Source organism: Eutrigla gurnardus (assembly GCF_963514095.1).
Source record: "Eutrigla gurnardus genome assembly, chromosome: 20".
Classification (NCBI taxonomy): Eukaryota; Metazoa; Chordata; class Actinopteri; order Perciformes; family Triglidae; genus Eutrigla; species Eutrigla gurnardus.
In genome coordinates, this window is record NC_139931.1 from 22,953,239 (window position 1) to 22,978,687 (window position 25,449).

At 45.5% G+C, this 25,449-nt stretch overlaps 1 protein-coding gene across 1 annotated transcript in view; it reads left to right on the plus strand.

Moving 5' to 3' along the window:
• Positions 1 to 25,449, plus strand: part of LOC311030460 (uncharacterized protein) — a 110,883-nt gene that overhangs the window by 75,083 nt on the left and 10,351 nt on the right. Inside the window, exons 5-9 of the mRNA XM_084036216.1 lie at positions 4,943 to 5,024; positions 17,410 to 17,547; positions 18,301 to 18,418; positions 19,548 to 19,643; positions 23,773 to 23,869. Coding sequence (XP_083892342.1) covers positions 4,943 to 5,024; positions 17,410 to 17,547; positions 18,301 to 18,418; positions 19,548 to 19,643; positions 23,773 to 23,869 — 531 coding nt within the window. The remainder of the gene's footprint in view (positions 1 to 4,942; positions 5,025 to 17,409; positions 17,548 to 18,300; positions 18,419 to 19,547; positions 19,644 to 23,772; positions 23,870 to 25,449) is intronic.

Genomic DNA, 25,449 nt, shown 5'->3' on the forward strand with positions numbered 1-25,449 from the left:
CACACACACACACACACACACACACACACACACACACACACAGGAAATGTGTTATGATTCCTGAAGCTCCTGAAGGCATCACATGACCTCATGTCCATCAATATCCACCCTGTTGTCACTGCCAAGGCATCAAATAATGCAGCTTAGTCAGTGCTCCTTGTGTACATTGCTGCATGTTGGTTCACACCAAACGTAAAGCACATTTTTCACGTGTTGCCGAATTCACTATGGCATATAAAGGAAACACAAAGACGTGAATACATGCTAATCTGCGCTGGGCAACAAAATTGGCGCAAATTATGGAAACATTGAACAAGTGAATAATTTGCATGATGTTGCGGAATTATCCCTCCTTGTTTCCTCAACGTCCTTCGTGTAAAAGGTCCAGAGACAGAATGGGGGTCAGAGAGACCACCTCAGTGAGAACGGGGAGAGCCGGGAAGCAGGGACACAAGGTGATGTTTTAAAGACGTGTAATGTGCGTAACCAGCCACCAGGGGGATTTAACAAGCTCAGAACTTTGATCTGAAGAAGAAGACAGAAAGTAGTTGTAACTTCCTCTTTCATGGTTGTTTTGTTAAACTAGAGCTAATCGTATTTACAATGCTTATTTAATACATCACACCACCGTGGACACTGACATGTTCCACATCATGGCCTCTCCGGTTCCACGTCGATGTGTGTGTGTGTGTGTCTTCCTCTTTCTTCAGTGTGAAAACCTTCTGACTGATGATCTAACTGGAGACTCACATCCTCCTTTCACTTCTTGTCACCAGAAACGCAGCTACAAAGATGACTAATATTTAGAGCTGTAAAGTTGACCTCCTTTAATTTTGAAAGTAACTTTGTTAGCAGCTTCCAGAATCCAGATTATCATACATCAGGGCTGAAATCAGCTGCTTTGTACATGTTGATGTCCCAGATCCACCAGGAAACCAAACGGCGTCCTGTCTAGGGCTGGGTATCGTGGCCAATTTCCTAAATCGATTCGATTTCGATTCATAAGGTCCTGAATCGATTAATCACGATTCGATTCGATTCGATTCGATTGGCTCTTACATAATGAAAATGGCTCAACTGTGTTACAAAATACAGATGTACTTTATTTTTTGCTCTTCACCATAAACAACACAAGTTCTGCCGACTGCATTTTCGTTAGGATGTCGTCTTTCACACATGTATACATCATGGGGATAACTGTTTCAGTCAGATGTTTACGTTGCACCATAACGTAGTGTGGATCGAGCACTAGGGCCTTGACTTTTGCCCAAAAATCATATTCGAAGTTCGTTTGTTTATTAATATTAATATTCGAATATATTCGAATATTTATTAATAATCTTTTGACCATTAAAAGCCTTCAGTAAGACCTATATGGTATGGTATGGTACTTAAGTTGTATATGTTTTGTCCACCAGAGGGCAGTGTATCAGTCAACGTCAATAGGCAGGCAACATGTTTTCAGAACCTTTATTTATTTAAGGTCAGACATAAACTGTGTATGCATTCGGTTTCATCAAAATAAAGCTAAATAAGCCAGTCGGCGGGGTTTGTTTGCCTATTTACGGGCAGTATTCGGGGCGGTGCGTCTTAAGAGTTTACGGTTTTCAGGACGGAGTGCGAGTGCGGGCTCGCGGAGCGTAATTGTGGGCTCGCGGAGCCGTGTGCTGCCCGGTGTCGGTGAGAGCTCCAGGCTGCTTTCGGACATTATTTGGGCCGTCAGTGGCGACTGTTCGGCAGTGTTTGTTTGCCTATTTCCGGGCAGTATTCCGGGCGGCGCGTCTTAGAGTTTACGGTTCTCCGGACGGAGCGGGAGTGCGGGCTCCTCGGTGGCTGTTGTCGATGTTGACGCGGCCATTGTTCTGCAAAATTGGCACAAACCAGGGCGCTAACGTCACCTATAGGAGCCATCTTGCACGCTTGTGCGCATGAATGAACGTCAACCGGACATAAACGCGCCACTGCTGCATCACGCACGAGGGGTAAACTTCATGGGGAAAAATCGATCTCATGCCCTATGAATCGATATTGCAAAATTCAAATGAAATCGATCCAAAATCGATTTTTTTACCCAGCCCTAGTCCTGTCTGGGTTCATAATATCATCCAGAGGTGCTCATGGATTTCACGAATCTGGATTCACTGGATCGTGCAAGACCCAAGTGGGCTGGGTCTTGCAGTGGGTTTACTACAGCTGAAGGAACCCAGAATAAACTGTTTAGCTGTAATTTAATATCAAAAACCAGATGAAAAGGATGCTGAAATAACTCCGGTGATCAGTAAAAAGTCTGAGGTCATGCTTTGTTAGGTCTGTCTGCAAGACCACAAGCTAACTACTTTTAAAATGTTTGTTTTCTGAATGGAGTCTGGATTGGTGGTTGCTAGGCTATGCTAACATTGTAGCTGCTCCATCAAAAAAAACTCATATCCAGATCCATAGATCCATGAAAAGGGTTACTATGGACATGAGGTTCTTAATCCCGACCTCACGGTGGCCCACAGAAAGCAGGTCTGTACTCTCTATGGTTATTGTTAGGACCCGGTTAGTAGGAGCAGTCATCAGTCCACTGTTTCAGGGACAAACTTGAGAGGCGTGTCCAGTCACCTCTGGTCCTGTAAAAGTCCTCATGGTTGAAACTTTCTTGAGGCTTCACATCTACAGTTGATGACTCGTCAAGGTGTCCCAGGTCTCCCTCTGAGGCCTGCTGACCTCACTGCCTACAAATCATCTCCAGTGTAAGGACCTCACCTTCACCTCATCATTTCTTTGAATTGTCTGACACCCCTGAACACAACCTTTGAATCTTTGGTGACCCCTTGTGCACATATTAGTTCTTCCTCTGGTTAAGGTTGTGTGAAGCAGTGGAACCAGTTGCTGTGCTGGTCTGTTTATTATGACTTCCTACAGGTGAGTGAAGGTCTTAATGATCAGGTTCCAGATGTGTGCTTTCATGCTTACACTTGGAGGAGATTCCTCTGAGCTTACTCAACGTGGGGCCTCTAATGATAGTCTTTACTGCTCGGCTGTTCCCGAACATTGACACGCCGCCACATAAGGAAGGTCTCACTCCGACTCTCATCTTCCTGTGTTTACAAGGAGTTACCATTCCATGTGGTGCTAACTAGAACCATAGGGTCCTATAAGTTGTCCTCATAGGAAAACCCTGGTAGAACATATTCTTTATACCCAGAACCTTCGTTGTACCTAGAACCACTTGAAAAGGTTCACCCCCCTAAGGGAGGTTCTACAGAGGTCTCTTCGATGGTGTAATGGTGTCAGCCAGAACTCTCTCTGGAGATTATATCTAGAACCTTTCTGCCTTCTTAAGGTGCATATAAGATCCCACCCAGGGGGTTCTACTGAGATCAGTGCACATACCAAAAACTAAGAAACCATTCAATCATTTATTCATGCATCTCCTTGCATGCATTATTCACAGCATATATATCATGTGCAATAATATCAATGTACACCATCAACACATGAACATGTCATACTTCCTTTTTCATACGTGCAATGGTAAACATAACAATAATGCCATTATTAGTATTAGGTTTATTTATTTTAAACAGGGTCCATGCATATTGATGAACATCCATCCATCCATCCATTGTCTACCGCTTATCCTGTATTCAGGGTCGCGGGGGGGCTGGAGCCGATCCCAGCTGTCATTGGGCGAAGGCAGGGTACACCCTGGACAGGTCTTCAGTCCATCGCAGGGCCAACATAGAGAGACAAACAACCATTTACACTCACATTCACACCTACGGGCAATTTAGAGTCACCAATTAACCTATCCCCATGCATGTCTTTGGACTGTGGGAGGAAGCCAGAGAACCCGGAGAGAACCCACGCTTACAGGGGGAGAACATGCAAACTCCACACAGAAGGAACCCAGGGCCGACCCGGGAATCGAACCCGGGATCCTTTCGCTGTGAGGCGAAAGTGCTACCCACTACACCACCGTGCAGCCCTATTGATGAACATTTACATTTAAATTATATGCAAAATTATAGCCAGTAGCTGATTTGATTTAATTTAGTTTTAATAGATTCTAAGTCACAGGTTGATGTTACATAAACACGTTAAACACATACAAACACAATTAATCAATAAGAAAAAAAACAATAATGGTATGATGCTTGGTATCGTATATTTGGGCTCGGGTTCCTTCTGTGGGGAGTTTGCATGTTCTCTCCATGTGAGTGTGGGTTCCTCTCCGGCTTCCTCCCACAGTCCAAAGACTGTTTCTACATGTCAGTCCTGTGATAGACTGGTTACCTGTTTGTCTCTACATGTCAGCCCTGTGATAGACTGGTTACCTCTCTGTCTCTACATGTCGGCCCTGTGATAGACTGGTTATCTGTCCAGGGTGAACCCTGCCTTCAGCCAATGACAGCCCCCCCGCGAACTTGAATACAGTATAAGCGGTAGACGATGGATGGATGGAGATTCACTCAATCTGTCAGGCAACGGGAGTATGATTGTTGTGATTCAGGGGAATCAGTGAGTGTTCCATGTGCGTGAGTCCGCAGCTTTTCTGGTCTGGTCGGGTGAATCAGCGAGTGATCCATGTGCACATACGTCTTTGGTACATTAAGAGGTAGATCAGAACATTGCAACCAGTGTAACACATTCTTCATAGCAGCTGATAGATCTTGTGCAGCTTGATGTTAACACGACTGCATAATGAATAATAGAAATCCCAAGATTGAACCTTGAGGTCCACCAAAAGTGTTATCAGAAGTTGCAGATTTATTGTTGTGCTCTCGTAACACACTGTTTTCTCTGTACCAGCGGGGTTTTAAGGCACCAGCAGGGCTGGAACTAAGACACTACAGTTCCACAGTATCAAGTATCATTAATGTCTCTGCTGTGTTTGGTTAATTGCTGTTTAATGTTGTATGTTGTAACCCCTCCCCCTCCATCCTGTTCTGTCTAGTGATTGAGGAGAAGGGGGTGAAGATGAAGCTAACAGTGATTGACACTCCAGGATTTGGGGACCAGATCAACAATGAGAACTGGTGAGTGGTCAGAGGTTGGTGACGAGGATAGATCATGCAAATCCACCTCTTCCAAGCATGCCGGGCCGAGGAAGCGTACCGTTCTTAAGTACGGAACAATGCTGCCTGGGCGCGGTTGTTGGAGTGCGCCCTTAGTCAATTATGGTCTATTTAGCGTCCAACAGACCAGAAAGCAGGGGATGCTTTAGGGGCGGGGCTACCTTAGCGGTGTGATCACGGCATATTTTTGACTCTTCTTCCACAATTGAGGCGGAATCGTCCGTGTAAAAAGGTCCCATTCTTCTATAGATTCTATGGGCCGACACATAGACCGACAACCATTCACACCTTCGGTACATTTAGAGTCATTAATGAACTTGCATGGGTTTGGACTGTGGGAGGAAGATAGAGAACAAAAAAAAGGAAAAACATGCAAACTCCACACTGTGTTCCCTGACAAATAGGCCACCTTACGAAAGAGAAATACTTGTCTGTGTGATTTCTGCACATCTAAAGCATAAAATGTATAAATTGTAATTTAATGAGAATTCATTGTAATTACATTTTATTTATAATGTCATATCACAACAACACTTATGTCAGGACACTTTCTACATAGAGCAGTGTTAATTTCGTTAACGAAAACTATGATGAAATATGTTCGTCAAAAGCATTTTTTCTATGAGATCCTTGATGATAAAAATTATGACAAGATGTCTGCTTCGTTTTCGTTAATGAGACTGGACGGGACTAAAATGTTAATGGTGTGTTCTACGGACATTAAAAAAAAAAACATGCTTTTTTTCCCCTCTTAAACTAGAGAAACGGGGCTAAACAACGGTACCCTGCTTGCCCATGTGAGCGATATATTTCTGACAACAAAACGGATGCGTAAAATTGTAAAGATGTGACTAGATGTCTACTCGTCTCTGTGGCGCATTTTCCGTTTTGTGATGTATATCGATCGTTATTTTCATCCGCCATCTTGCTAGTGACGTATAGAGTTACGTTTATGCATCGGACGGCTCGTATTGGCTCCCGTAGCGGCTTTTACAGCCAATCGGAAAGCCTGATTTACGCTTGGCCGTGAGTTGTTGTGTTTGCCCAAACGGGAGACACGGAGGAGTTCACAGCAGCGCAAATGACGGTCAAAGAGTTATTGTAGTGATAGAGAAAGTTAAATACATAAATGGCACAGAAGAAGTACACTATATACACACATATTTAGGGCAGGGAGTGGAAAGGACCTGGCAACAAAACCGCCCATGGACACTACCCAAAATAATATCCATATTTCATAGACAGAAGCAGCTAGAAGCTTGATGGAATGGAATTGTCCTGTTGTAATAGCTCGCCACATGCAGCCCATAGGAAAAGAATGAGACAACAGATTCAACATAGGCTAAGTTATGGACCGGCAGCTTAAAGCAGACGCATGGGCGGCAGTGCTAAAATGTGACTAAAAGTAATGACTAAAAGTTGACTAAAAGTTGACTAAAATGTTTTTACTTTTCGTCGACTAAAACTAGACTAAAACTATGAAGGTAAACAATGACTAAAATGTGACTAAAACTAGCATTTTCGTCTAAAGACTAATGCGGTGATCACACCGGACGCGATAGACGCGAATACAATCGCGTGAGACGCGTGTTTCGCGCCGCTTGATAATTTTGGACTATTCGCTTCATTCGCGTCATTCGCGTCATTCGCGCATGACGCTCATTTTTGAACCGGTGCTGCTCTAGCGGGGGAAACGAGGGCAGCGCCAGCGGGGAGCCGCCACGTCCCTCGCACCTCTCACCAGGGAGAGTCGGGGCCACATTCGACTACGACCTCAGATCAGACGAGACAACCCGCTGAATTTAAGCATATTACTAAGCGGAGGAAAATAAACTATCTAGGATTCCCTCAGTAGCGGAGAGCGAAGAGGGAAGAGCCCAGCGGCGAATCCCCGTCCGACGGGCGGGCGGACGTGGGAAATGTGGCGTACGGAAGACCGCTTGCCCGGTGTCGCTCGGGGGCCTGAGTCCTTCTGATCGAGGCTCAGCCCATGGACGGTGTGAGGCCGGTAACGGCCCCCGTCGCGCCGGGGTCCGGTCTTCCGGGAGTCGGGTTGTTTGGGAATGAGCTCAAACATATCTTTGACATGTATTGTTACTTATCAGTTGATACAAACACAAATACTGATATAAGATAATGTCAGCTTATATATCCGCCTGGCTGATTTATTTGCAAGCTTAATGACATCTTATTGGTCTGTGTCAATATTTAGACATTTGAATCCACCAGGAATTAACAAACCAAATCCCCCCCAAAACCCAAAGAAATAAAGCTTCCTCAAGAGACGACGAAGCAAATGACTAAAAACAGCTCATCTGTCTGTCAGCTCATCTGTCTGTCGGCTTGAACTCGTCGCTGATTGGATGTCACGGCGCGATGCCGCCTGAAAAGTTCGATATTTTCAACTTTTTTCGCGTCGCTTCAGACGCGCCATTCGCGCCATCGCGTCAGACGCTCCATTCGCTTCATTCGCGTCAGACGCTCCATTCGCGTCAGACGCTCCATTCGCGTCAGAAGCGCCATTCGCGCCGCGTCAGACGCGCCATTCGCGCCGCGTCTCATCGCGCCAGACGCTCCATTCGCGCCGCCTCCGCCTGAATCGTGTGTCATCGCGCCATTTACATTGATTTTCAATGTAGAGTCGCCGCTCAATTCGTGTCTATCGCGTTCGGTGTGAACGCCCCTTAAGACTAAATCTAAAATAGCCGCCAAAATTAACACTGACATAGAGCAGGACTAGAACACCGCTCACCCGGTCCTCTCGGTGACTTTTTAGATGAGATGGATGGCCTCCTGAGCTGCTCCCCTGATGATGGCACACCACTCGTTGTCCTCGATTACTTCAACATCCACCCGGGAAAGCTGCACTCACCTAAAATTCATTGACTTCTTCTCCACATTTGACCTTACACTCTCCCCCTCTCCACCCACTCACCGGGCCGGGAACCAACTTGACCTTGTCTTCACAAGATCCTGTGGCATCTCGGCACTCTCTGTTACCCCACTCACCGTGTCCTACCACCACTTTGTGACTTTCTCCCTCCCCATGAAGCCCACCACATCCCTCCCCTCTACGCCTCGAACTGTCACCAGCCACCGCAACCTGAAATCCATCACTCCCTCCGCTCTCTCCTCAACTGATATTTCCTCACTACCATCCACTGAACAATTCTCCTTAATGCCTACTGAGGAAGCCTCCTCCATCCTGATGTCCTCACTCTCCTCCTCTTTGGACACTCTCTGTCCCCCCATCTCACGTCCTTGCGCGATCATCTCCCTCCCCTCCCTGGCTGTCTGAACCTCTGCGAACCAACAGATCATTGTTGCGAGCGTCAGAGAGAAAATGGAAGAAATCGGGTCAGCACGAGGACCTTGCTCACTATCACCACCTCCTCTCTGACTTCACCTCAACTGTTTCGGCAACTAAATCTGCCTTCTACCTGGCAAAGATCAACTCTTCCGCCTCCAACCCCAGGAAACTCTTCTCCATGTTCTCCTCCCTCCTCACCCCTCCTACTCCTCCCCGTCCTTCCTCCCTTACTGCTGATGACTTTGCAACCTACTTTACCAAGAAAGTAAATGACATCAGCTCCTCATTCACGCCTATTCCCTCCCAGAAAACATCTCCCCCAACTCTCAACTCTGATGGCCTTACCAGCTTTAGCCCCCTCACCTCTGAAGACGTTCACGCACTTGTTACATCTAACCGTGCCACCACCTGCTCCCTTGATCCGATTCCCTCCTCTCTTCTCCAAGACATCTCACACGACATCTTCCCATTCCTCACCACCCTGATCAACTCCTCCCTCACCTCAGGTGTCATTCCAGCGGCTTTTAAGACAGCTACAGTGAAGCCCCTCCTTAAAAAACCCACCCTAGACGCTGCTGACATCCAAAGCTACAGACCTGTATCTCTTCTTTTATTCCTCTCTAAAACCTTGGAATGTGGCGCCTACAACCAACTGTCATCCTATCTCTCGCAGAACAACCTCCTTGACCCTAATCAATCAAGATTCAGGACTGCTCACTCCACTGAGACGGCCCTCCTCACAGTGACCGAGTCCCTGCGAGACGCCAGAGCCTCATCACACTCCTCCGTTCTCATTCTCCTTGACCTATCTCCTGCATTCGACACAGTCAACCACCAAATCCTCCTCTCCACCCTGGCTGAACTTGGCATAACTGACTCTGCTCTCACCTGGTTTACATCATACCTGACAAATCGCACCTTTCAGGTCACATGGAATGGCTCTATGTCCAAACCCTGTTCTCTGGACACAGGTGTCCCTCAAGGCTCAGTATTAGGACCGCTTCTGTTCTCACTATACACCAGATCACTAGGTTCTGTTATTACATCGCATGGATCCTCCTACCATTGCAGATGACACCCAGCTGTTCCTCTGTCCTCTGCCGTCCTCTGACACCCACATTGCAACTCGCATCTCGGACTGTCTGGCTTACATCTCTGTCTGGACAACTGCACATCACCTCAAGCTTAACCTGAATAAAACCAAACTCCTCTTCATGCCAGGGAAAGACTGCCCTCGCATGGACCTATCAGTCACTGTCGAGGGCATCACAGTATTACCTTCCTCATCTGCGAGGAACCTGGGTGTAATCCTCGATGACCAACTATCCTGCAACCCCAACATCACTGCTGTGGCCCGATCCTGCAGATTTGCCCTCTACAATATCCGCAGCATTCGGACCTTCCTCACAAAGGATGCAACGCAACTCCTGGTCCAAGCACTGGTCATCTCCCGCCTTGACTACTGCAACTCTCTCCTGGCCGGACTCCCTGCCTCTGCGACTAAACCATTGCAGCGTATCCAGAACGCTGCAGCACGCCTTATCTTCAATCTACCCAAATTCTCCCATGTGACCCCCCTCCTCCGTGACCTCCACTGGCTCCCTGTTGCAGCACGCATCCAATTCAAGACGATGGCACTGGCCTTCAGGGCCATCAATGGAACGGCACCCATCTACCTTCAAACACTGGTCAAACCTCATGCCCCGAAGCGAGCACTTCGCTCCTCTACTTCAGCTGGCCGGCTGGTACCACCATCGCTGAAATCAAACAAATGTCGCTCAGCAAAGTCCAGACTCTTCTCTGTTCTGGCGCCTCAGTGGTGGAACGAACTCCCGACCAATATCAGGACAGCAGAGTAATTTGCTATCTTCCGAAAAAGGCTCAAGACTCACCTGTTCAGACTTCACCTCGACTCTACATAGCATGACCCACTAACACCCCCCCAAAAAAAAAAAAACCTTACCTATATTACCTGATCATAGCACTGTTGCTCTTAAGGTACTACTTTACTCAGATGAGGATCTAACACTGTTAAAAGAATTTGTCCGTAAACGAATTAATTCACCCAAGGAGGAGATCAGAGACAGAAGTAAAGTCGACGTCTGACTTTAATCTTGATCAAGAGGAGCAGTTACAATGCAACAACGTGTGAGGATGCTACAGAGAAAGTGCTCAAATCACTGTTGTGACTTGAGTCTTTTAAAGGCACAGGAGATAATGCGTCATTGACAGTTAATCTTCATGCAGAACAAGACATCACCAACAGAAAGTGTTACAACGCAGCCTAGTTAAGAGAAAACACTGTCTTAACAGACTTTAGGCAGAAATCTGGAGCAGACCAAACTCTTGGGTTTGGTGTAGGTAGTAATATTAACAGTAGTAGTTGTATTAGAAGCAGTAGTAGTACTATTAGCAGTAGTAGTAATATTAACAGTAGTGGTTATATTAGAAGCAGTAGTAGTAATGTTAACAGTAGTAGTATTATTAGTAGTAGTAATATTAACAGTAACATGATATTAACAGTAGTAGTACTATTAACAGTAACATGATATTTACAGTAGTAGGCTGGTAATATTAACAGTAGTAGTAATTTTTAACAGTACAGGGCTCTCAATTCTCATTCGGCGTGAGAAACATGCATTTCGCCCTGTTCACACTCTACATGCCACACCTAGTATTTCTCACACAGAGAAATTACCTGGAAAACGCCACCAAGTTGGGCCACCAATTATTTCCAACTGTGACAGCGTGTTGCTTTGAGTGACGAGGTGGACAAGCTCGTTTGTTGATATATGGCTGTTTGTGGGCTCTACAGTGGCTCTGAGTGGTCCAAAAAACACCATCTGACCCCCATATTAACAGTAGTAGTAATATTAACAGTAAACTGATATTAACAGTAGTAGCAATATTAACAGTAAAGTGATATTAACAGTAAAGTAATATTAACAGTGGTAGTAATATTAACAGTAAAGTTATATTAACAGTAAAGTGATATTAACAGTTGTAGTTATATTAACAGTAAAGTGATATAAACAGTAGTAGCAATATTAACAGTAAAGTGATATTAACAGTAAAGTAATATTAACAGTAGTAGTAATATTAACAGTAAACTGATATTAACAGTAGTAGTAATATTAACAGTAAAGTAATATTAACAGTTGTAGTAATATTAACAGTAAACTGATATTAACAGTAAAGTAATATTAAAAGTAGTAGTAATATTAACAGTAAACTGATATTAACAGTAGTAGTGATATTAACAGTAAAGTGATATTAACAGTAGTAGTAATATTAACAATAAAATGATATTAACAGTAAAGTAATATTAACAGTAGTGGTAATATTAACACTAAACTGATATTAACAGTAGTAGTGATATTAACAGTAAACTGATATTAACAGTAGTAGTAATATTAACAGTAAAGTGATATTAACAGTAAAGTAATATTAAAGGGATAGTTCGGAATTTTGGACATAAGACCTATTTCCAACTCAGCCGGTGTGTTCGACGCCTGGAGACGTTTTCAAGACATTTCATTCAGTTCTTCTAGTTGCCGAGTTCGCTTGTGCTATGGCTAGCGCAAGTCAATGGTTCTAGTTAGCATGGCATTAAAAACAGTCTTGTCCACTTCACAGTGCACCCGAAGCAAATCAATTAAAACACTAGACTGTCAATGTACATATCTGTGTTGATAGAATAATATTTGAAACAAAACTAACCTTGCATCGCATGAATCATCCACTTTTTGAGGGACTAGTTTCTCAGCAGCAGCGGAATTTTACTTTGCTCCGTCGGACTCAAAACTCTAAGACGCGCTGCTCGGAATCCAGCCGGTAAATACACACCTGAACACCGCCGATTTGTCAGCCCTTAAGCCCCAAGGCTGTCTGAAAAACCCTCGGAGCTCACTCAAACACCGGGCAGCACACGGCCCCGCAAACCCACAATTACGCCCCGCGAACCCGAACCTCTGCTCCGTCCAGAGAACCGTAAACCCTCGGAGGCATTGCGGGGAATCCCTCTGGTAAATACACACCTGAACACCGCCAAATTGTCGGCCCTTATGCCCCCAAGGCTGTCTGAAAAGCGCTTGGACCTCACACAAACACCGGGCAGCACACGGCCACGCAAATCCACACATGCGGACTCTCCGTCAGACTTAAAACTCTAAGACTCTAAGAAATACTGCCCGTAAATAGGCAATCGAACCGGGCCGAATTGTCGGACCTCATGCCCTCAGACCTGTCAGCCCTTAAGCCCCAAGGCTGTCTGAAAAACCCTCGGAGCTCACTCAAACACCGGGCAGCCCACGGCCCGGCCGACCCACAATTACGCACCGCAAACCCGAACCTCTGCTCCGTCCGGAGAACCGTAAACCCTCGGACGCGTTGTGGGGGATTCCCTCCTGGCACCACCAGTCTCTGTTTGTTCGGTCCTGGTTCTCAGCTCCAGCGGGGGCTATCTCGGTCTCCACAGACGCTCGTTCACGTTCTGAAGCAGCATCCCTCTCACGCAATTCTTCCTCTGTATATTCAGGCTCGTACAGGTACGGTTAGGTTTGGGTGGAAAAAAACTCCCCATCAGAGTCTTCAAAAGTTTCAGTATATTCTCCAAAAGTGGCCATTTCTGTGAGATTGAAGAAACTAGCACTGCAGGCTACTCTGCGTCTGTAGCAATGACAGCAGGTAAACAAACTATTATAGAACCGGTAACTTATAAGTGCTAGGTGATATCAGTCCGCCGCTGCCATAGCCTACTAGGAAGTATGACACGCTGCTGCTGCTGAGACATAAATCCTTAAAAATGCAACGTTGGTTTTATTTCAAACATTCTATCAACACAGATATGTACATCGATAGTCTGCCGTTACAATTGATTTGCACTGTGGAGTTGGTATGAGTGTTTTAAATGCCATGCTAACTAGAACCATTGACTTGCGCTAGCCATAGCACAAGCGAACTTGGCAACTACACTCAACAAAAATATAAACGCAACACTTTTGTTTTTGCTCCCATTTTTCATGAGATGGACTTAAAGATCTAAAATTCATTCCAGATACACAATATTACCATTTCTCTCAAACATTGTTCACAAATCAGTCTAAATGTGTGATAGTGAGCACTTCTGCTTTGCTGAGATAATCCATCCCACCTCACAGGTGTGCCACATCAAGATGCTGATCTGACATCATGATTAGTGCACAGGTGTGCCTTAGACTGTCCATAATAAAAGGCCACCCTCAAATGTGCATTTTTTTTTGCTTTATTGGGGGTCTGGGGACTCAGAACCAGTCAGTATCTGGTGTGACCACCATTTGCCTCATGCAGTGCAACACATCTTCTTCGCATAGAGTTTATCAGATTGTCAATTGTGGCCTGTGGAATGTTGGTCCACTCCTCTTCAATGGCTGTGCGAAGTTGCTGGATATTAGTGGGAACTGGTACACGCTGTCGTATACGCCGGTCAAGCACATCCCAAACATGCTCAATGGGTGACATGTCCGGTGAGTATGCTGGCCATGCAAGAACTGGGACATTTTCAGCTTCCAAGAATTGTGTACAGATCCTTGCAACATGGGGCCGTGCATTATCTTGCTGAAACATGAGGTGATGTTCATGGATGTATGGCACAACAATGGGCCTCAGGATCTCATCACGGTATCTCTGTGCATTCAAAATGCCATCAATAAAATGCACCTATGTTCTTCGTCCATAACAGATGCCTGCCCATACCATAACCCCACCACCACCATGGGCCACCCGATCCACAACATTGACATTTACATTTACATTTACATTTAGGTCATTTAGCAGACGCTTTTGTCCAAAGCGACTTACAATAAGTACATTTGTCAAAAGAAGGAAACAAGGAAACCACAACGAATCATTGCCGATAAAGTAAGAGCTAAACGTAGAACAAGTGTTAGGTCCTCATCTGAGTAAACTAGTAGTTCAAGAGCAACAGTGCTACGATCAGAGTGCTATAGGTAAGGTTTTTTTTTTTTTTTTTTGGGGGGGGGGGCGGGGGGGAGGTCATGCTAGTCGAGGTGAAGTCTGAACAGGTGAGTCTTGAGCCTTTTTCGGAAAATGGCAAATGACTCAGCTATCCTGACATTAGTCGGGAGTTCGTTCCACCACTGAGGCGCCAGAACAGAGAAGAGTCTGGACTTTGCTGAGCGACATTTGTTTGATTTCAGCGATGGTGGTACCAGCCGGCCAGCTGAAGTAGAGGAGCGAAGTGCTCGCTTCGGGGCATGAGGTTTGACCAGTGTTTGAAGGTAGATGGGTGCCGTTCCATTGATGGCCCTGAAGGCCAGTGTCATCGTCTTAAATTGGATGCGTGCTGCAACAGGGAGCCAGTGGAGGTCATGGAGGAGGGGGGTCACATGGGAGAATTTGGGTAGATTGAAGATAAGACGTGCTGCAGCGTTCTGGATACGCTGCAATGGTTTAATCGCAGAGGCAGGGAGTCCGGCCAGGAGAGAGTTGCAGTAGTCAAGGCGGGAGATGACCAGTGCTTGGACCAAGAGTTGCGTTGCGTCCTTTGTGAGGAGGGTCCGAATCCTGCGGATGTTGTAGAGGGCAAATCTGCAGGATCGGGCCACAGCAGTGATGTTGGGGGTGCAGGATAGTTGGTCATCGAGGATTACACCCAGGTTCCTCGCAGTTGACGACGGCAATACTGTGATGCCCTCGACAGTGACCGACAGGTCCATGCGAGGGCAGTCTTTCCCTGGGATGAAGAGGAGTTCGGTTTTATTCAGGTTAAGCTTGAGGTGATGTGCAGTTGTCCAGACAGAGATGTCAGCCAGACAGTCCGAGATGCGAGTTGCAATGTGGGTGTCAGAGGACGGGGGAAAAGAGAGGAGCAGCTGGGTGTCATCTGCGTAGCAATGGTAGGAGAATCCATGCGATGTGATAACAGAACCTAGTGATCTGGTGTATAGTGAGAACAGAAGCGGTCCTAATACTGAGCCTTGAGGGACACCCGTGTCCAGAGAACAGGGTTTGGACATAGAGCCATTCCATGTGACCTGAAAGGTGCGATTTGTCAGGTATGATGTAAACCAGGCGAGAGCAGAGTCAGTTATGCCAAGTTCAGCCAGAGTGGAGAGGAGGATTTGGTGATTGACTGTGTCGAACGCAGCAGATAGGTCGAGGAGAACGAGAACGGAGGAGTGGGACGAGGCTCTGGCGTCTCGCAGGGACTCGGTCACTGTGAGGAGGGCCGTCTCAGTGGAGTGAGCAGTCCTGAATCCTGATTGATTAGGGTCTAGGAGGTTGTTCAGCGAGAGATAGGATGACAGTTGGTTGTAGGCGGCACGTTTCAAGGTTTTAGAGAGGAATGAAAGAAGAGATACAGGTCTGTAGCTTTGGATGTCAGTAGCGTCTAGGGTGGGTTTTTTAAGGAGAGGTTTCACGGTAGCTGTCTTAAAATCCACTGGAATGACACCTGAGGTGAAGGAGGAGTTGATCAGGGTGGTGAGGAATGGCAAGATGTCGTGTGAGATGTCTTGGAGAAGAGAGGAGGGGATCGGGTCGAGGGAGCAGGTGGTGGCACGGTTAGATGTAATCAGCAAAGCGCTCACCCACACGACGCCACACACGCTGTCTGCCATCTGCCCTGAACAATGTAAACCGAGATTCATCTGTGAAGAGAACACCTCTCCAACGTGCCAGACGCCATCGAATGTGAGCATTTGCCCACTCAAGTCTGTTACGGCGACGAGCTGGAGTCAGGTCAAGACCCCGATGAGGACGACGAGCATGCAGTTGAGCTTCCCTGAGACGGTTTCTGACAGTTTGTGCAGAAATTGTTTGGTTATGCAAACCAATTGTTTCAGCAGCTGTCTGAGTGGCTGGTCTCAGACGATCTTGGAGGTGAACCTGCTGGATGTGGAGGTCCTGGGCTGGTGTGGTTACACGTGGTCTGCGGTTGTGAGGCCGGTTGGATGTACTGCCATATTCTCTGAAACGCCTTTGGAGACGGCTTATGGTGGAGAAATGAACATTCAATGCACGAGCAACAGATCTGGTTGACATTCCTGCTGTCAGCATGCCAATTGCACGCTCCCTCAATGCTTGTGGCATCTGTGGCATTTTGCTGTGAGACAAAACTGCACATTTCAGAGTGGCCTTTTATTGTGGGCAGTATAAGGTACACCTGTGCACTAATCATGATGTCAGATCAGCATCTTGATGTGGCACACCTGTGAGGTGGGATGGATTATCTCAGCAAAGCAGAAGTGCTCACTATCACACATTTAGACAGATTTGTGAACAATGTTTGAGAGAAATGGTAATATTGTGTATCTGGAATGAATTTTAGATCTTTAAGTCCATCTCATGAAAAATGGGAGCAAAAACAAAAGTGTTGCGTTTATATTTTTCTTGAGTGTAGAAGAACTGAAAACGTCTCCAGACGTCTCGAACACACCGGCTGAGTTGGAAAATAGGTCTTATGTCCAAAATTCCAAACTTTCCCTTTAACAGTAGTTAACAGTAAACTGATATTAACAGTAAAGTAATATTAACAGTAGTAGTAGTATTAACAGTAAACTGATATTAACAGTAGTAGTAATATTAACACTAAAGTGATATTAACAGTAGCAGTAATATTAACATTAATATTTACTGTAGTAATAGTATTGTGTATTGTGATGAAGTGCAGCTCAACGCACCAATTACCCAAGTGTTTCTCGACTGAACTCAACCTTTTGTTTTATCTCATTGTGTTTGTGGCTGTAGTAGATCATAATGAGTTGTAGGGAAATCCCCACACCTTCTTCACATACTTATTTTGAATCACTATAGCGCAAATGTGTATTAATTCACTGCTGAAACTAGTGTTCAGTTGTTTCAGTTTAAGTTTCCTAAAATAGTAATGTTATTAATATAAAGAAATATTCATGTACCGAGGCTAAGGGTTCTAATCCGCCCAGCAAAAAAAAAAAATCTTACAGCTTGTGTGTTTTGTCATTAACAACAAGAAATCTGAGAATTCATATAGAATTCATATGAAATTACTCTTTGCAGCTGGGAGCCCATAGTGAAGCATATCAACGAGCAGTATGAGAAATACCTGAGAGAAGAGCTGAACATCAACCGCAAGAGGAGAATACCAGACAGCAGAGTGCATTGCTGCATCTATTTCCTGCCTGCCACTGGACACAGGTCAGTACATACTCCATATTCACTGCATCTACTGTGTGTCTGACACTGGACACGGCAATCATATATATATATATATATATATATACAGTATACACGTGGAATGTGAAACGTCACCTCTATGGTGGGGAAGGAATCCGAACTGGTCCGGGAGATGGAATGGTACCAATTCAATATAGTTGGGATGACCTCCATTTATGGCACTGGTGCCCCTTGTCCCCATTCCTGTTTGTGATTCTCATGGACAGGATGTCAAGGTGTAGCCAGGGAAAGGAAAGGGTTTGGGTTGGGGAGCTCAGAATTGCATCCTTGGTTTTTGCAGATGATGTAGTTCTGTTGGCCATGGTGCTCACCCAAAACAGGAGGGCTGCACCCTCCTAGATGGGAGTGAGTCGCCACCCCAGGTAGTGGAGTTCAGGTGTCTTGGAGTGTTGTTCACAAGTGAGGGAAGAATTGATTGTGAGATGGACAGACAGTTTTGTGTCAGTCTGGACTGATGGAGCTAGGCTATACTTACATCGTAGCTGCTCCATGAACACCCAGAATATCACCTAGCCATAATTACGGCAAAAATTGTATTGTTTGTACCATAGACAATCTATGCATTATACACAAACATTTCTCCATATAGTCTGGTCTGGCTAAGAAGGTGTCCACTCCAATGCCCTTCTTTACACCTTTACAGTGTTTCATTTTGTGCCATAGGCCTCCATTATTGTCTTAACTGAGCAGAGATCTCTCTCTCTCTGTTTCTAGGTTGCGCCCTATCGATGTTGAGTTCATGAAGAGGTTGGGGAAAATAGTGAGTATTGTACCCGTCATCGCCAAAGCCGACACACTCACCATTGACGAGAGACAGGAGTTCAAACAGAGGGTGAGGGAACACACTCACACACACTCACTCACTCACTCACTCACTCACTCACTCACTCACTCACTCACTCACTCACACACACACACACACACAATGATGTTCTAATATGGGAACAGAATCTAGTTTCTTGCTGCAGTAAGTCTACACTACACCCCCTGACATTGTGCGTCTCTCCTGCCTTAATATGTTACCTTGGACAGTGTTGTGCAAGTTCACACTTTTCAACTAGTTTAAAGTTCAGTTCACACATGTTCAAAGTGAACTGTTCACGTTCATAGTTCACCATTTCAATTCTGAACTAGTTCAAAGTTCAGTTCATTTTTTTTTCGGTGGTCTATTTTGTGCGCGAGTCGCGAGCAATTGCGTCAATTCTGGCAGGAAGTCACTCAAAGAAACACGAGATAATCCGGTCAATTTTCAAAATAAAAGCAATTTTCGCGATTGACAAATGCTATCATATTTGTGTATCTAAACAGAGTAGAGAGATGAACACAAACAAACAAACACACACACACACGGCTTTGTCTACTACCATACACACTCCCTCTTTCTCTCTCTGTCTGTGGATAAATAAAAGTGTACAAACTTCTTGGTTACAGAAACATGGCGTATTAATTTTATGAGGTTATTTACTTGCTCATGATGAATAAAATAGCTCTGAATGAACAACAGCTGAGCAGAAGTGCTCGTTGACCATCGTGGAGAAATACACGTGGGTACGCCGCGGCGCTTCGGCGGCTGGTGTGAACCCGAGATGTGGAGAGGAGCGTCGCGCAAGCCCAGCGTGCGCGCACACAAACTCTGTGAAAAAATCTGAGTGATTTACTGAACTTATAGAAGAGATGCTATGCTGTTTCTAAAGTGCGAGCAGGTCGCGTCACTCGACTCATCAGGAGAAAAAAAAATCTGTAACGTTTATTTAGACAGCAACATTGATGTTCGTCGTTCATTTCACACAATCTTAACTAATTCACGTTCAAGTTCTTTATTTACAAATGCATTGCGTTCAGTTCAAAGTTCACAGAAAAATGAACGTGTTCAATGAACGTGTTCAATGAACGCTTTCTTTTGAACTCGTTCATGCACATCACTGACCTTCAACCAGTCCATTGTGTTTGACTTTCGACAGATAAGACAAGACTTAACAGCCAATGGGATTCACGTTTACCCCCAGAAAGAGTACGATGAGGATCCAGAGGATTGCATCCTCAACGACAGGATCAGGGTAACGTTTCCTTTCTATTTACATTCTACCAACTAGAGGTGGGCAGTATCTCGAATACATTTGATGTGTTGCAGTTTGTTGTACATGAGATGTATTAAATGATGAGGTCGGGAAAACAAAGACTACAAATTGTCACATCTTATTCATTTTTTTAAGCTGCTTTGCTTTGGCATTTTTCTTCTCTCGCTCTCGCTCTTTAACTTTAGTTTTATTGAAACTTAGCTGAACAAAATTTGCCATTAAGTTGCATGAAGCCCTGTACAACACACTTGAACCTTTTCTGAAACTCACAGTTGCAAAACTCTCAACTGCTAACTATTTAACTGCCATCATTTAAATTGGACAGGTGTTAAAGTTACATTAATTTACCTCTTCACTGGGAGAGCACAGACATTTCTTTTTCAGACAACTTCAGTTGACTAAATTCCTGGTGTGTAGCCTGAGTCTTAGCTTGGTTCAATAACATCTTGGCCTCACTGTTCGCGTTGGTGTTTTCAGGATCCAGATGCTTCTGGGTAGCGAGCTAACAAGTTGAAAATCAATGTCTGCGACATGGAAGTGTGCGTTCACCCACTGCTACTATATGTGTAAGAAAACTATTCAGGTCCAATTCTGTGGCTGGTTCAGATGAGGTTAAATCACTGACAGTGGAAAAAGGAAGTCGCAGCATTGCCATAAAATCCTTTCTGACAAGTGTGGGGTTAGTCAGAGTTTTATACAAAGTTTACAGAGAAGATGGAGGAAGGTGTGATGAGTGGATTTGCATTGACTCAATACACATCTGCTTCCAAGAGGAAGAGACTTCCTGAGAAGGTAAAGGTGTGGCTGCTCCCGGGGCAGCTGGGTTTCTCTACACAATGTCACAACAGGGGCCATTCATCAGGCCTTGATCAATCAATGTGAGATAAGGATGTTTCGGAGTCGGCCGAGGAAGGGGGAAAGACCAAAATGTCTTCTTATCAGGATAACAAAAGTTAACCACAATCAAATAGGAGCAACAGGACATTTGATCAGTACAAGAGAAAGGAATATTAGGATGAGATTAAAATAAAACTGTGAGGTAACACATTTTCTTCTACATATACCTGCTGGCTAAGTGCCGCCTATCAAGCAACAGCCCAGCCTCCCAGAAGTGTTCTAAAAGTATACAAACAAAAGGATCACAGGAGCGCTGCTGGTGTCCCTCAAACCACCGGTGCTCTTGCTAAGGGTCTCAGGGTGTATGAAATCGGGCCAGCACGAAGACCTTGCTCACTACCACCGCCTCCTCTCTGACTTCACCTCAACTGTTTCGGCAGCTAAATCTGCCTTCTACCTGGCAAAGATCAACTCTTCTGCCTCCAACCCCAGGAAACTCTTCTCCGTGTTCTCCTCCCTCGTCACCCCTCCTACCCCTCCGCCCCCTTCCTTCCTTACTGCCGATGACTTAGCTACTTACTTTACAAAGAAAGTAAATGACATCAGCTCCTCATTTACGCCTATTCCCTCCCAGAAGACATCTCCCCCAACCCTCAACTCGGATGGTCTTACCAGCTTTACCCCCCTCACCTCTGAAGATGTTCACGCACTTGTTACATCTAACCGTGCCACCACCTGCTCCCTCGACCCGATCCCCTCCTCTCTTCTCCAAGACATCTCACACGACATCTTGCCATTCCTCACCACCCTGATCAACTCCTCCCTCACCTCAGGTGTCATTCCAGTGGATTTTAAGACAGCTACCGTGAAACCTCTCCTTAAAAAACCCACCCTAGACGCTACTGACATCCAAAGCTACAGACCTGTATCTCTTCTTTCATTCCTCTCTAAAACCTTGGAACGTGCCGCCTACAACCAACTGTCATCCTATCTCTCGCTGAACAACCTCCTAGACCCTAATCAATCAGGATTCAGGACTGCTCACTCCACTGAGACGGCCCTCCTCACAGTGACCGAGTCCCTGCGAGACGCCAGAGCCTCGTCCCACTCCTCCGTTCTCGTTCTCCTCGACCTATCTGCTGCGTTCGACACAGTCAATCACCAAATCCTCCTCTCCACCCTGGCTGAACTTGGCATAACTGACTCTGCTCTCGCCTGGTTTACATCATACCTGACAAATCGCACCTTTCAGGTCACATGGAATGGCTCTATGTCCAAACCCTGTTCTCTGGACACGGGTGTCCCTCAAGGCTCAGTATTAGGACCGCTTCTGTTCTCACTATACACCAGATCACTAGGTTCTGTTATCACATCGCATGGATTCTCCTACCATTGCTACGCAGATGACACCCAGCTGTTCCTCTCTTTTCCCCCGTCCTCTGACACCCACATTGCAACTCGCATCTCGGACTGTCTGGCTGACATCTCTGTCTGGACAACTGCACATCACCTCAAGCTTAACCTGAATAAAACCGAACTCCTCTTCATCCCAGGGAAAGACTGCCCTCGCATGGACCTGTCGGTCACTGTCGAGGGCATCACAGTATTGCCGTCGTCAACTGCGAGGAACCTGGGTGTAATCCTCGATGACCAACTATCCTGCACCCCCAACATCACTGCTGTGGCCCGATCCTGCAGATTTGCCCTCTACAACATCCGCAGGATTCGGACCCTCCTCACAAAGGACGCAACGCAACTCTTGGTCCAAGCACTGGTCATCTCCCGCCTTGACTACTGCAACTCTCTCCTGGCCGGACTCCCGGCCTCTGCGATTAAACCATTGCAGCGTATCCAGAACGCTGCAGCACGTCTTATCTTCAATCTACCCCATGTGACCCCCCTCCTCCGTGACCTCCACTGGCTCCCTGTTGCAGTACGCATCCAATTTAAGACGATGACACTGGCCTTCAGGGCCATCAATGGAACGGCACCCATCTACCTTCAAACACTGGTCAAACCTCATGCCCCGAAGCGAGCACTTCGCTCCTCTACTTCAGCTGGCCGGCTGGTACCACCATCGCTGAAATCAAACAAATGTCGCTCAGCAAAGTCCAGACTCTTCTCTGTTCTGGCGCCTCAGTGGTGGAACGAACTCCCGACTAATGTCAGGACAGCTGAGTCATTTGCCATTTTCCGAAAAAGGCTCAAGACTCACCTGTTCAGACTTCACCTCGACTAGCATGACCCCCCCCCCCAAAAAAAAACAAAACAAAAAAAACCCTTACCTATAGCACTCTGATCGTAGCACTGTTGCTCTTGAACTACTAGTTTACTCAGATGAGGACCTAACACTTGTTCTACTTTTAGCTCTTACTTTATCGGCAATGATTCGTTGTGGTTTGGTTTCCTTGTTTCCTTCTTTTGACAAATGTACTTATTGTAAGTCGCTTTGGACAAAAGCGTCTGCTAAATGACCTAAATGTAAATGTAAATGTATGCATACACTCTGAAAAAGGCGCAAGCCGACACGCGTTGGTGTTTTTTTTTTAAATTACCCACTAAAATAAAGGGTTTTTAACTTTTTCAAACTCACTGTGCCTGAGTGCCTGTTCTTTTTTCTTTTTGTTCTAAAAGTATGTAGAGGTTTGGTTCTTGCATAGGGACTGTGAGGGCGGCAAGTCAGTCTGTCACATCCACATGGAGGTGTGGTGTTGTGCTGGAGTAACATCCATAAAATTGAGCTGTATCAATGGAATGGATTTTTGCATCAGATTCTCACTTCTAACCACTAGATGGCAAGGCAATGCGACCTTATTTGTATAGGAACTTTTGTAAACCAAGACAATTCAGGTGCTAGATTAAATTTGATTTAAAGTGTCATATCACAACAGAACTCAACTCAGGACACTTAACACATTGAGAAGGACTAGAAAACGCTCATGATTTTCAGAGTCAATACATTTTCAAAGTCCCAACATCCTCATGAACAAGCGTTACAGCGTTCAGTGGTGAGAAAAAACTGCCTTAATAGGCTTTGAGGCAGAAATCTTGTGCAGCACAGGCCCTTGGGTTCCAACTGCAGAAGTACTATAGAAGTATTAGTAGTAGTATTAACAGTGGTAGTAGTATCAACAGCATTATAGCAGTTGCATTATAATATCCCACCCTTATATCAGCTAATTGTTTTTTATTGTGCATTTCTTCATCGTGGTCTGATACTGTAGATCTGAAATGTTACAATAAATTAACTTTCTTCATGTTGTGTGTCCAGGAGAGTATTCCCTTTGCTGTGGTGGGAACAGACAAGGAGCATCAGGTGAATGGAAACAAGGTGCTGGGACGTAAAACAAAGTGGGGAATCATTGAAGGTAAAGCATCAGTGTACCATCACTCACACCTGCTGTTAACATGTTACAGCTGTACAGATGGTGTTTTTGGCTTTAACTACTACAGCAGCTGCCTCTTCAGCACATTTTTAAAATGCTGTTTTTGTGTAGAAATACATACAGTGTCCATACAGTATCCAGATGGTTCTAGTCAGTTGTCCATAGAGAAACATAAGACATATTAACATAATGACACATTCTTTTTCATTTCCATGCTAGAGGCGCTTCAGCCAAAACTCCTGGGTTTAGTAACTCTTTAATTTTGCTGACACAAAGGCACCAGATGGTTACTCTCCTGAGTGACAGCCAGTTACACCTCCCATCTCTTCTCTGGTCACCCAATTCACACACTGAGTTGCTCTCATTTCACATTTTGATTTTCTGTTTGCAATCAACAACACACGTTTTTTAGTCACCAGCATGAGTATGAACTGAGTGATGAATCCTTATTGAACAAAGACAAGATGAGAGGCGACTAAAGGTTGTCTTGCTTTACCAGCACACAGCCTCTGACTCTCACTGGGCTGGCTGACTAGCCTGTATGTAAGAGGAATAGGGACACAGGAAGAAAGGCATTGCTGCAAACATGAAAAGACAGGCAACCCAGATGGAATGGCACAACGAAGGCTGTGTTAACTGGATGAGAGAGACCAGCGCCCCCTCCTTGAGCCAGACCTGGGGGGAGCTCGCCTGGGCCTGAGCCTGGGCTCATGGGGCCTAGCTGGACACATCATGAGGTCGCCGCCTTGTGGGGGATAGGTATCGGGGCCTGATGCAATGTAAACCAGGTGGCAGAAAAGCTCAAGGAGTGGATGAGATTCACCCTAAGATGCTGAAGGCTCTGGACATTATTGAGCGCCTCTTCTTTCTGGATGATTTGCTCGAATTGTCGGGATAATCACACAGTTTAGCCCCCCCAGGAAAGTTTATTCTAAGGTGCTGTAAAGGAAGCTCCAACTGACTGTCGAACCTCAGATCCGCATCAGAGGCAAGACATTAACATTTACATTTAGGTCATTTAGCAGACGCTTTTGTCCAAAGCGACTTACAATAAGTACATTTGTCAAAAGAAGGAAACAAATAGAACAAGTGTTAGACCCTCGTCTGAGTAAAGTAGTAGCTGTTGAGCAAAACATACCTTAAGAGCAACAGTGCTATGATCAGAGTGCTATAGGTAAGGTTTTTTTTTTTTGGGGGGGGGGGCACCACTGAGGCGCCAGAACCACTGAGGCGCCAGAACAGAGAAGAGTATGGACTTTGCTTTGCAACATTTGTTTGATTGCAGCGATGGTGGTACTAGCCGGCCAGCTGAAGTAGAGGAGCTAAGTGCTCGCTTCGGGGCGTGTGGTTTGACCACATTTTGAACACTTCCTTCTCTGAGGGGTGTGTCCCCTTAAACTATAAATCCGCTATCATTAAAGCACTCCTCAAGAAACCCAATAGTGATCCCCTGGTTCTTGCCAATTATCGACCTGTCTCCACTCTCCCTTTCGTATCCAAAATACTTGAGAGAATTGTTGCTGATCAACTGAATGTCCACCTTTCTGCTAATAATCTCTTTG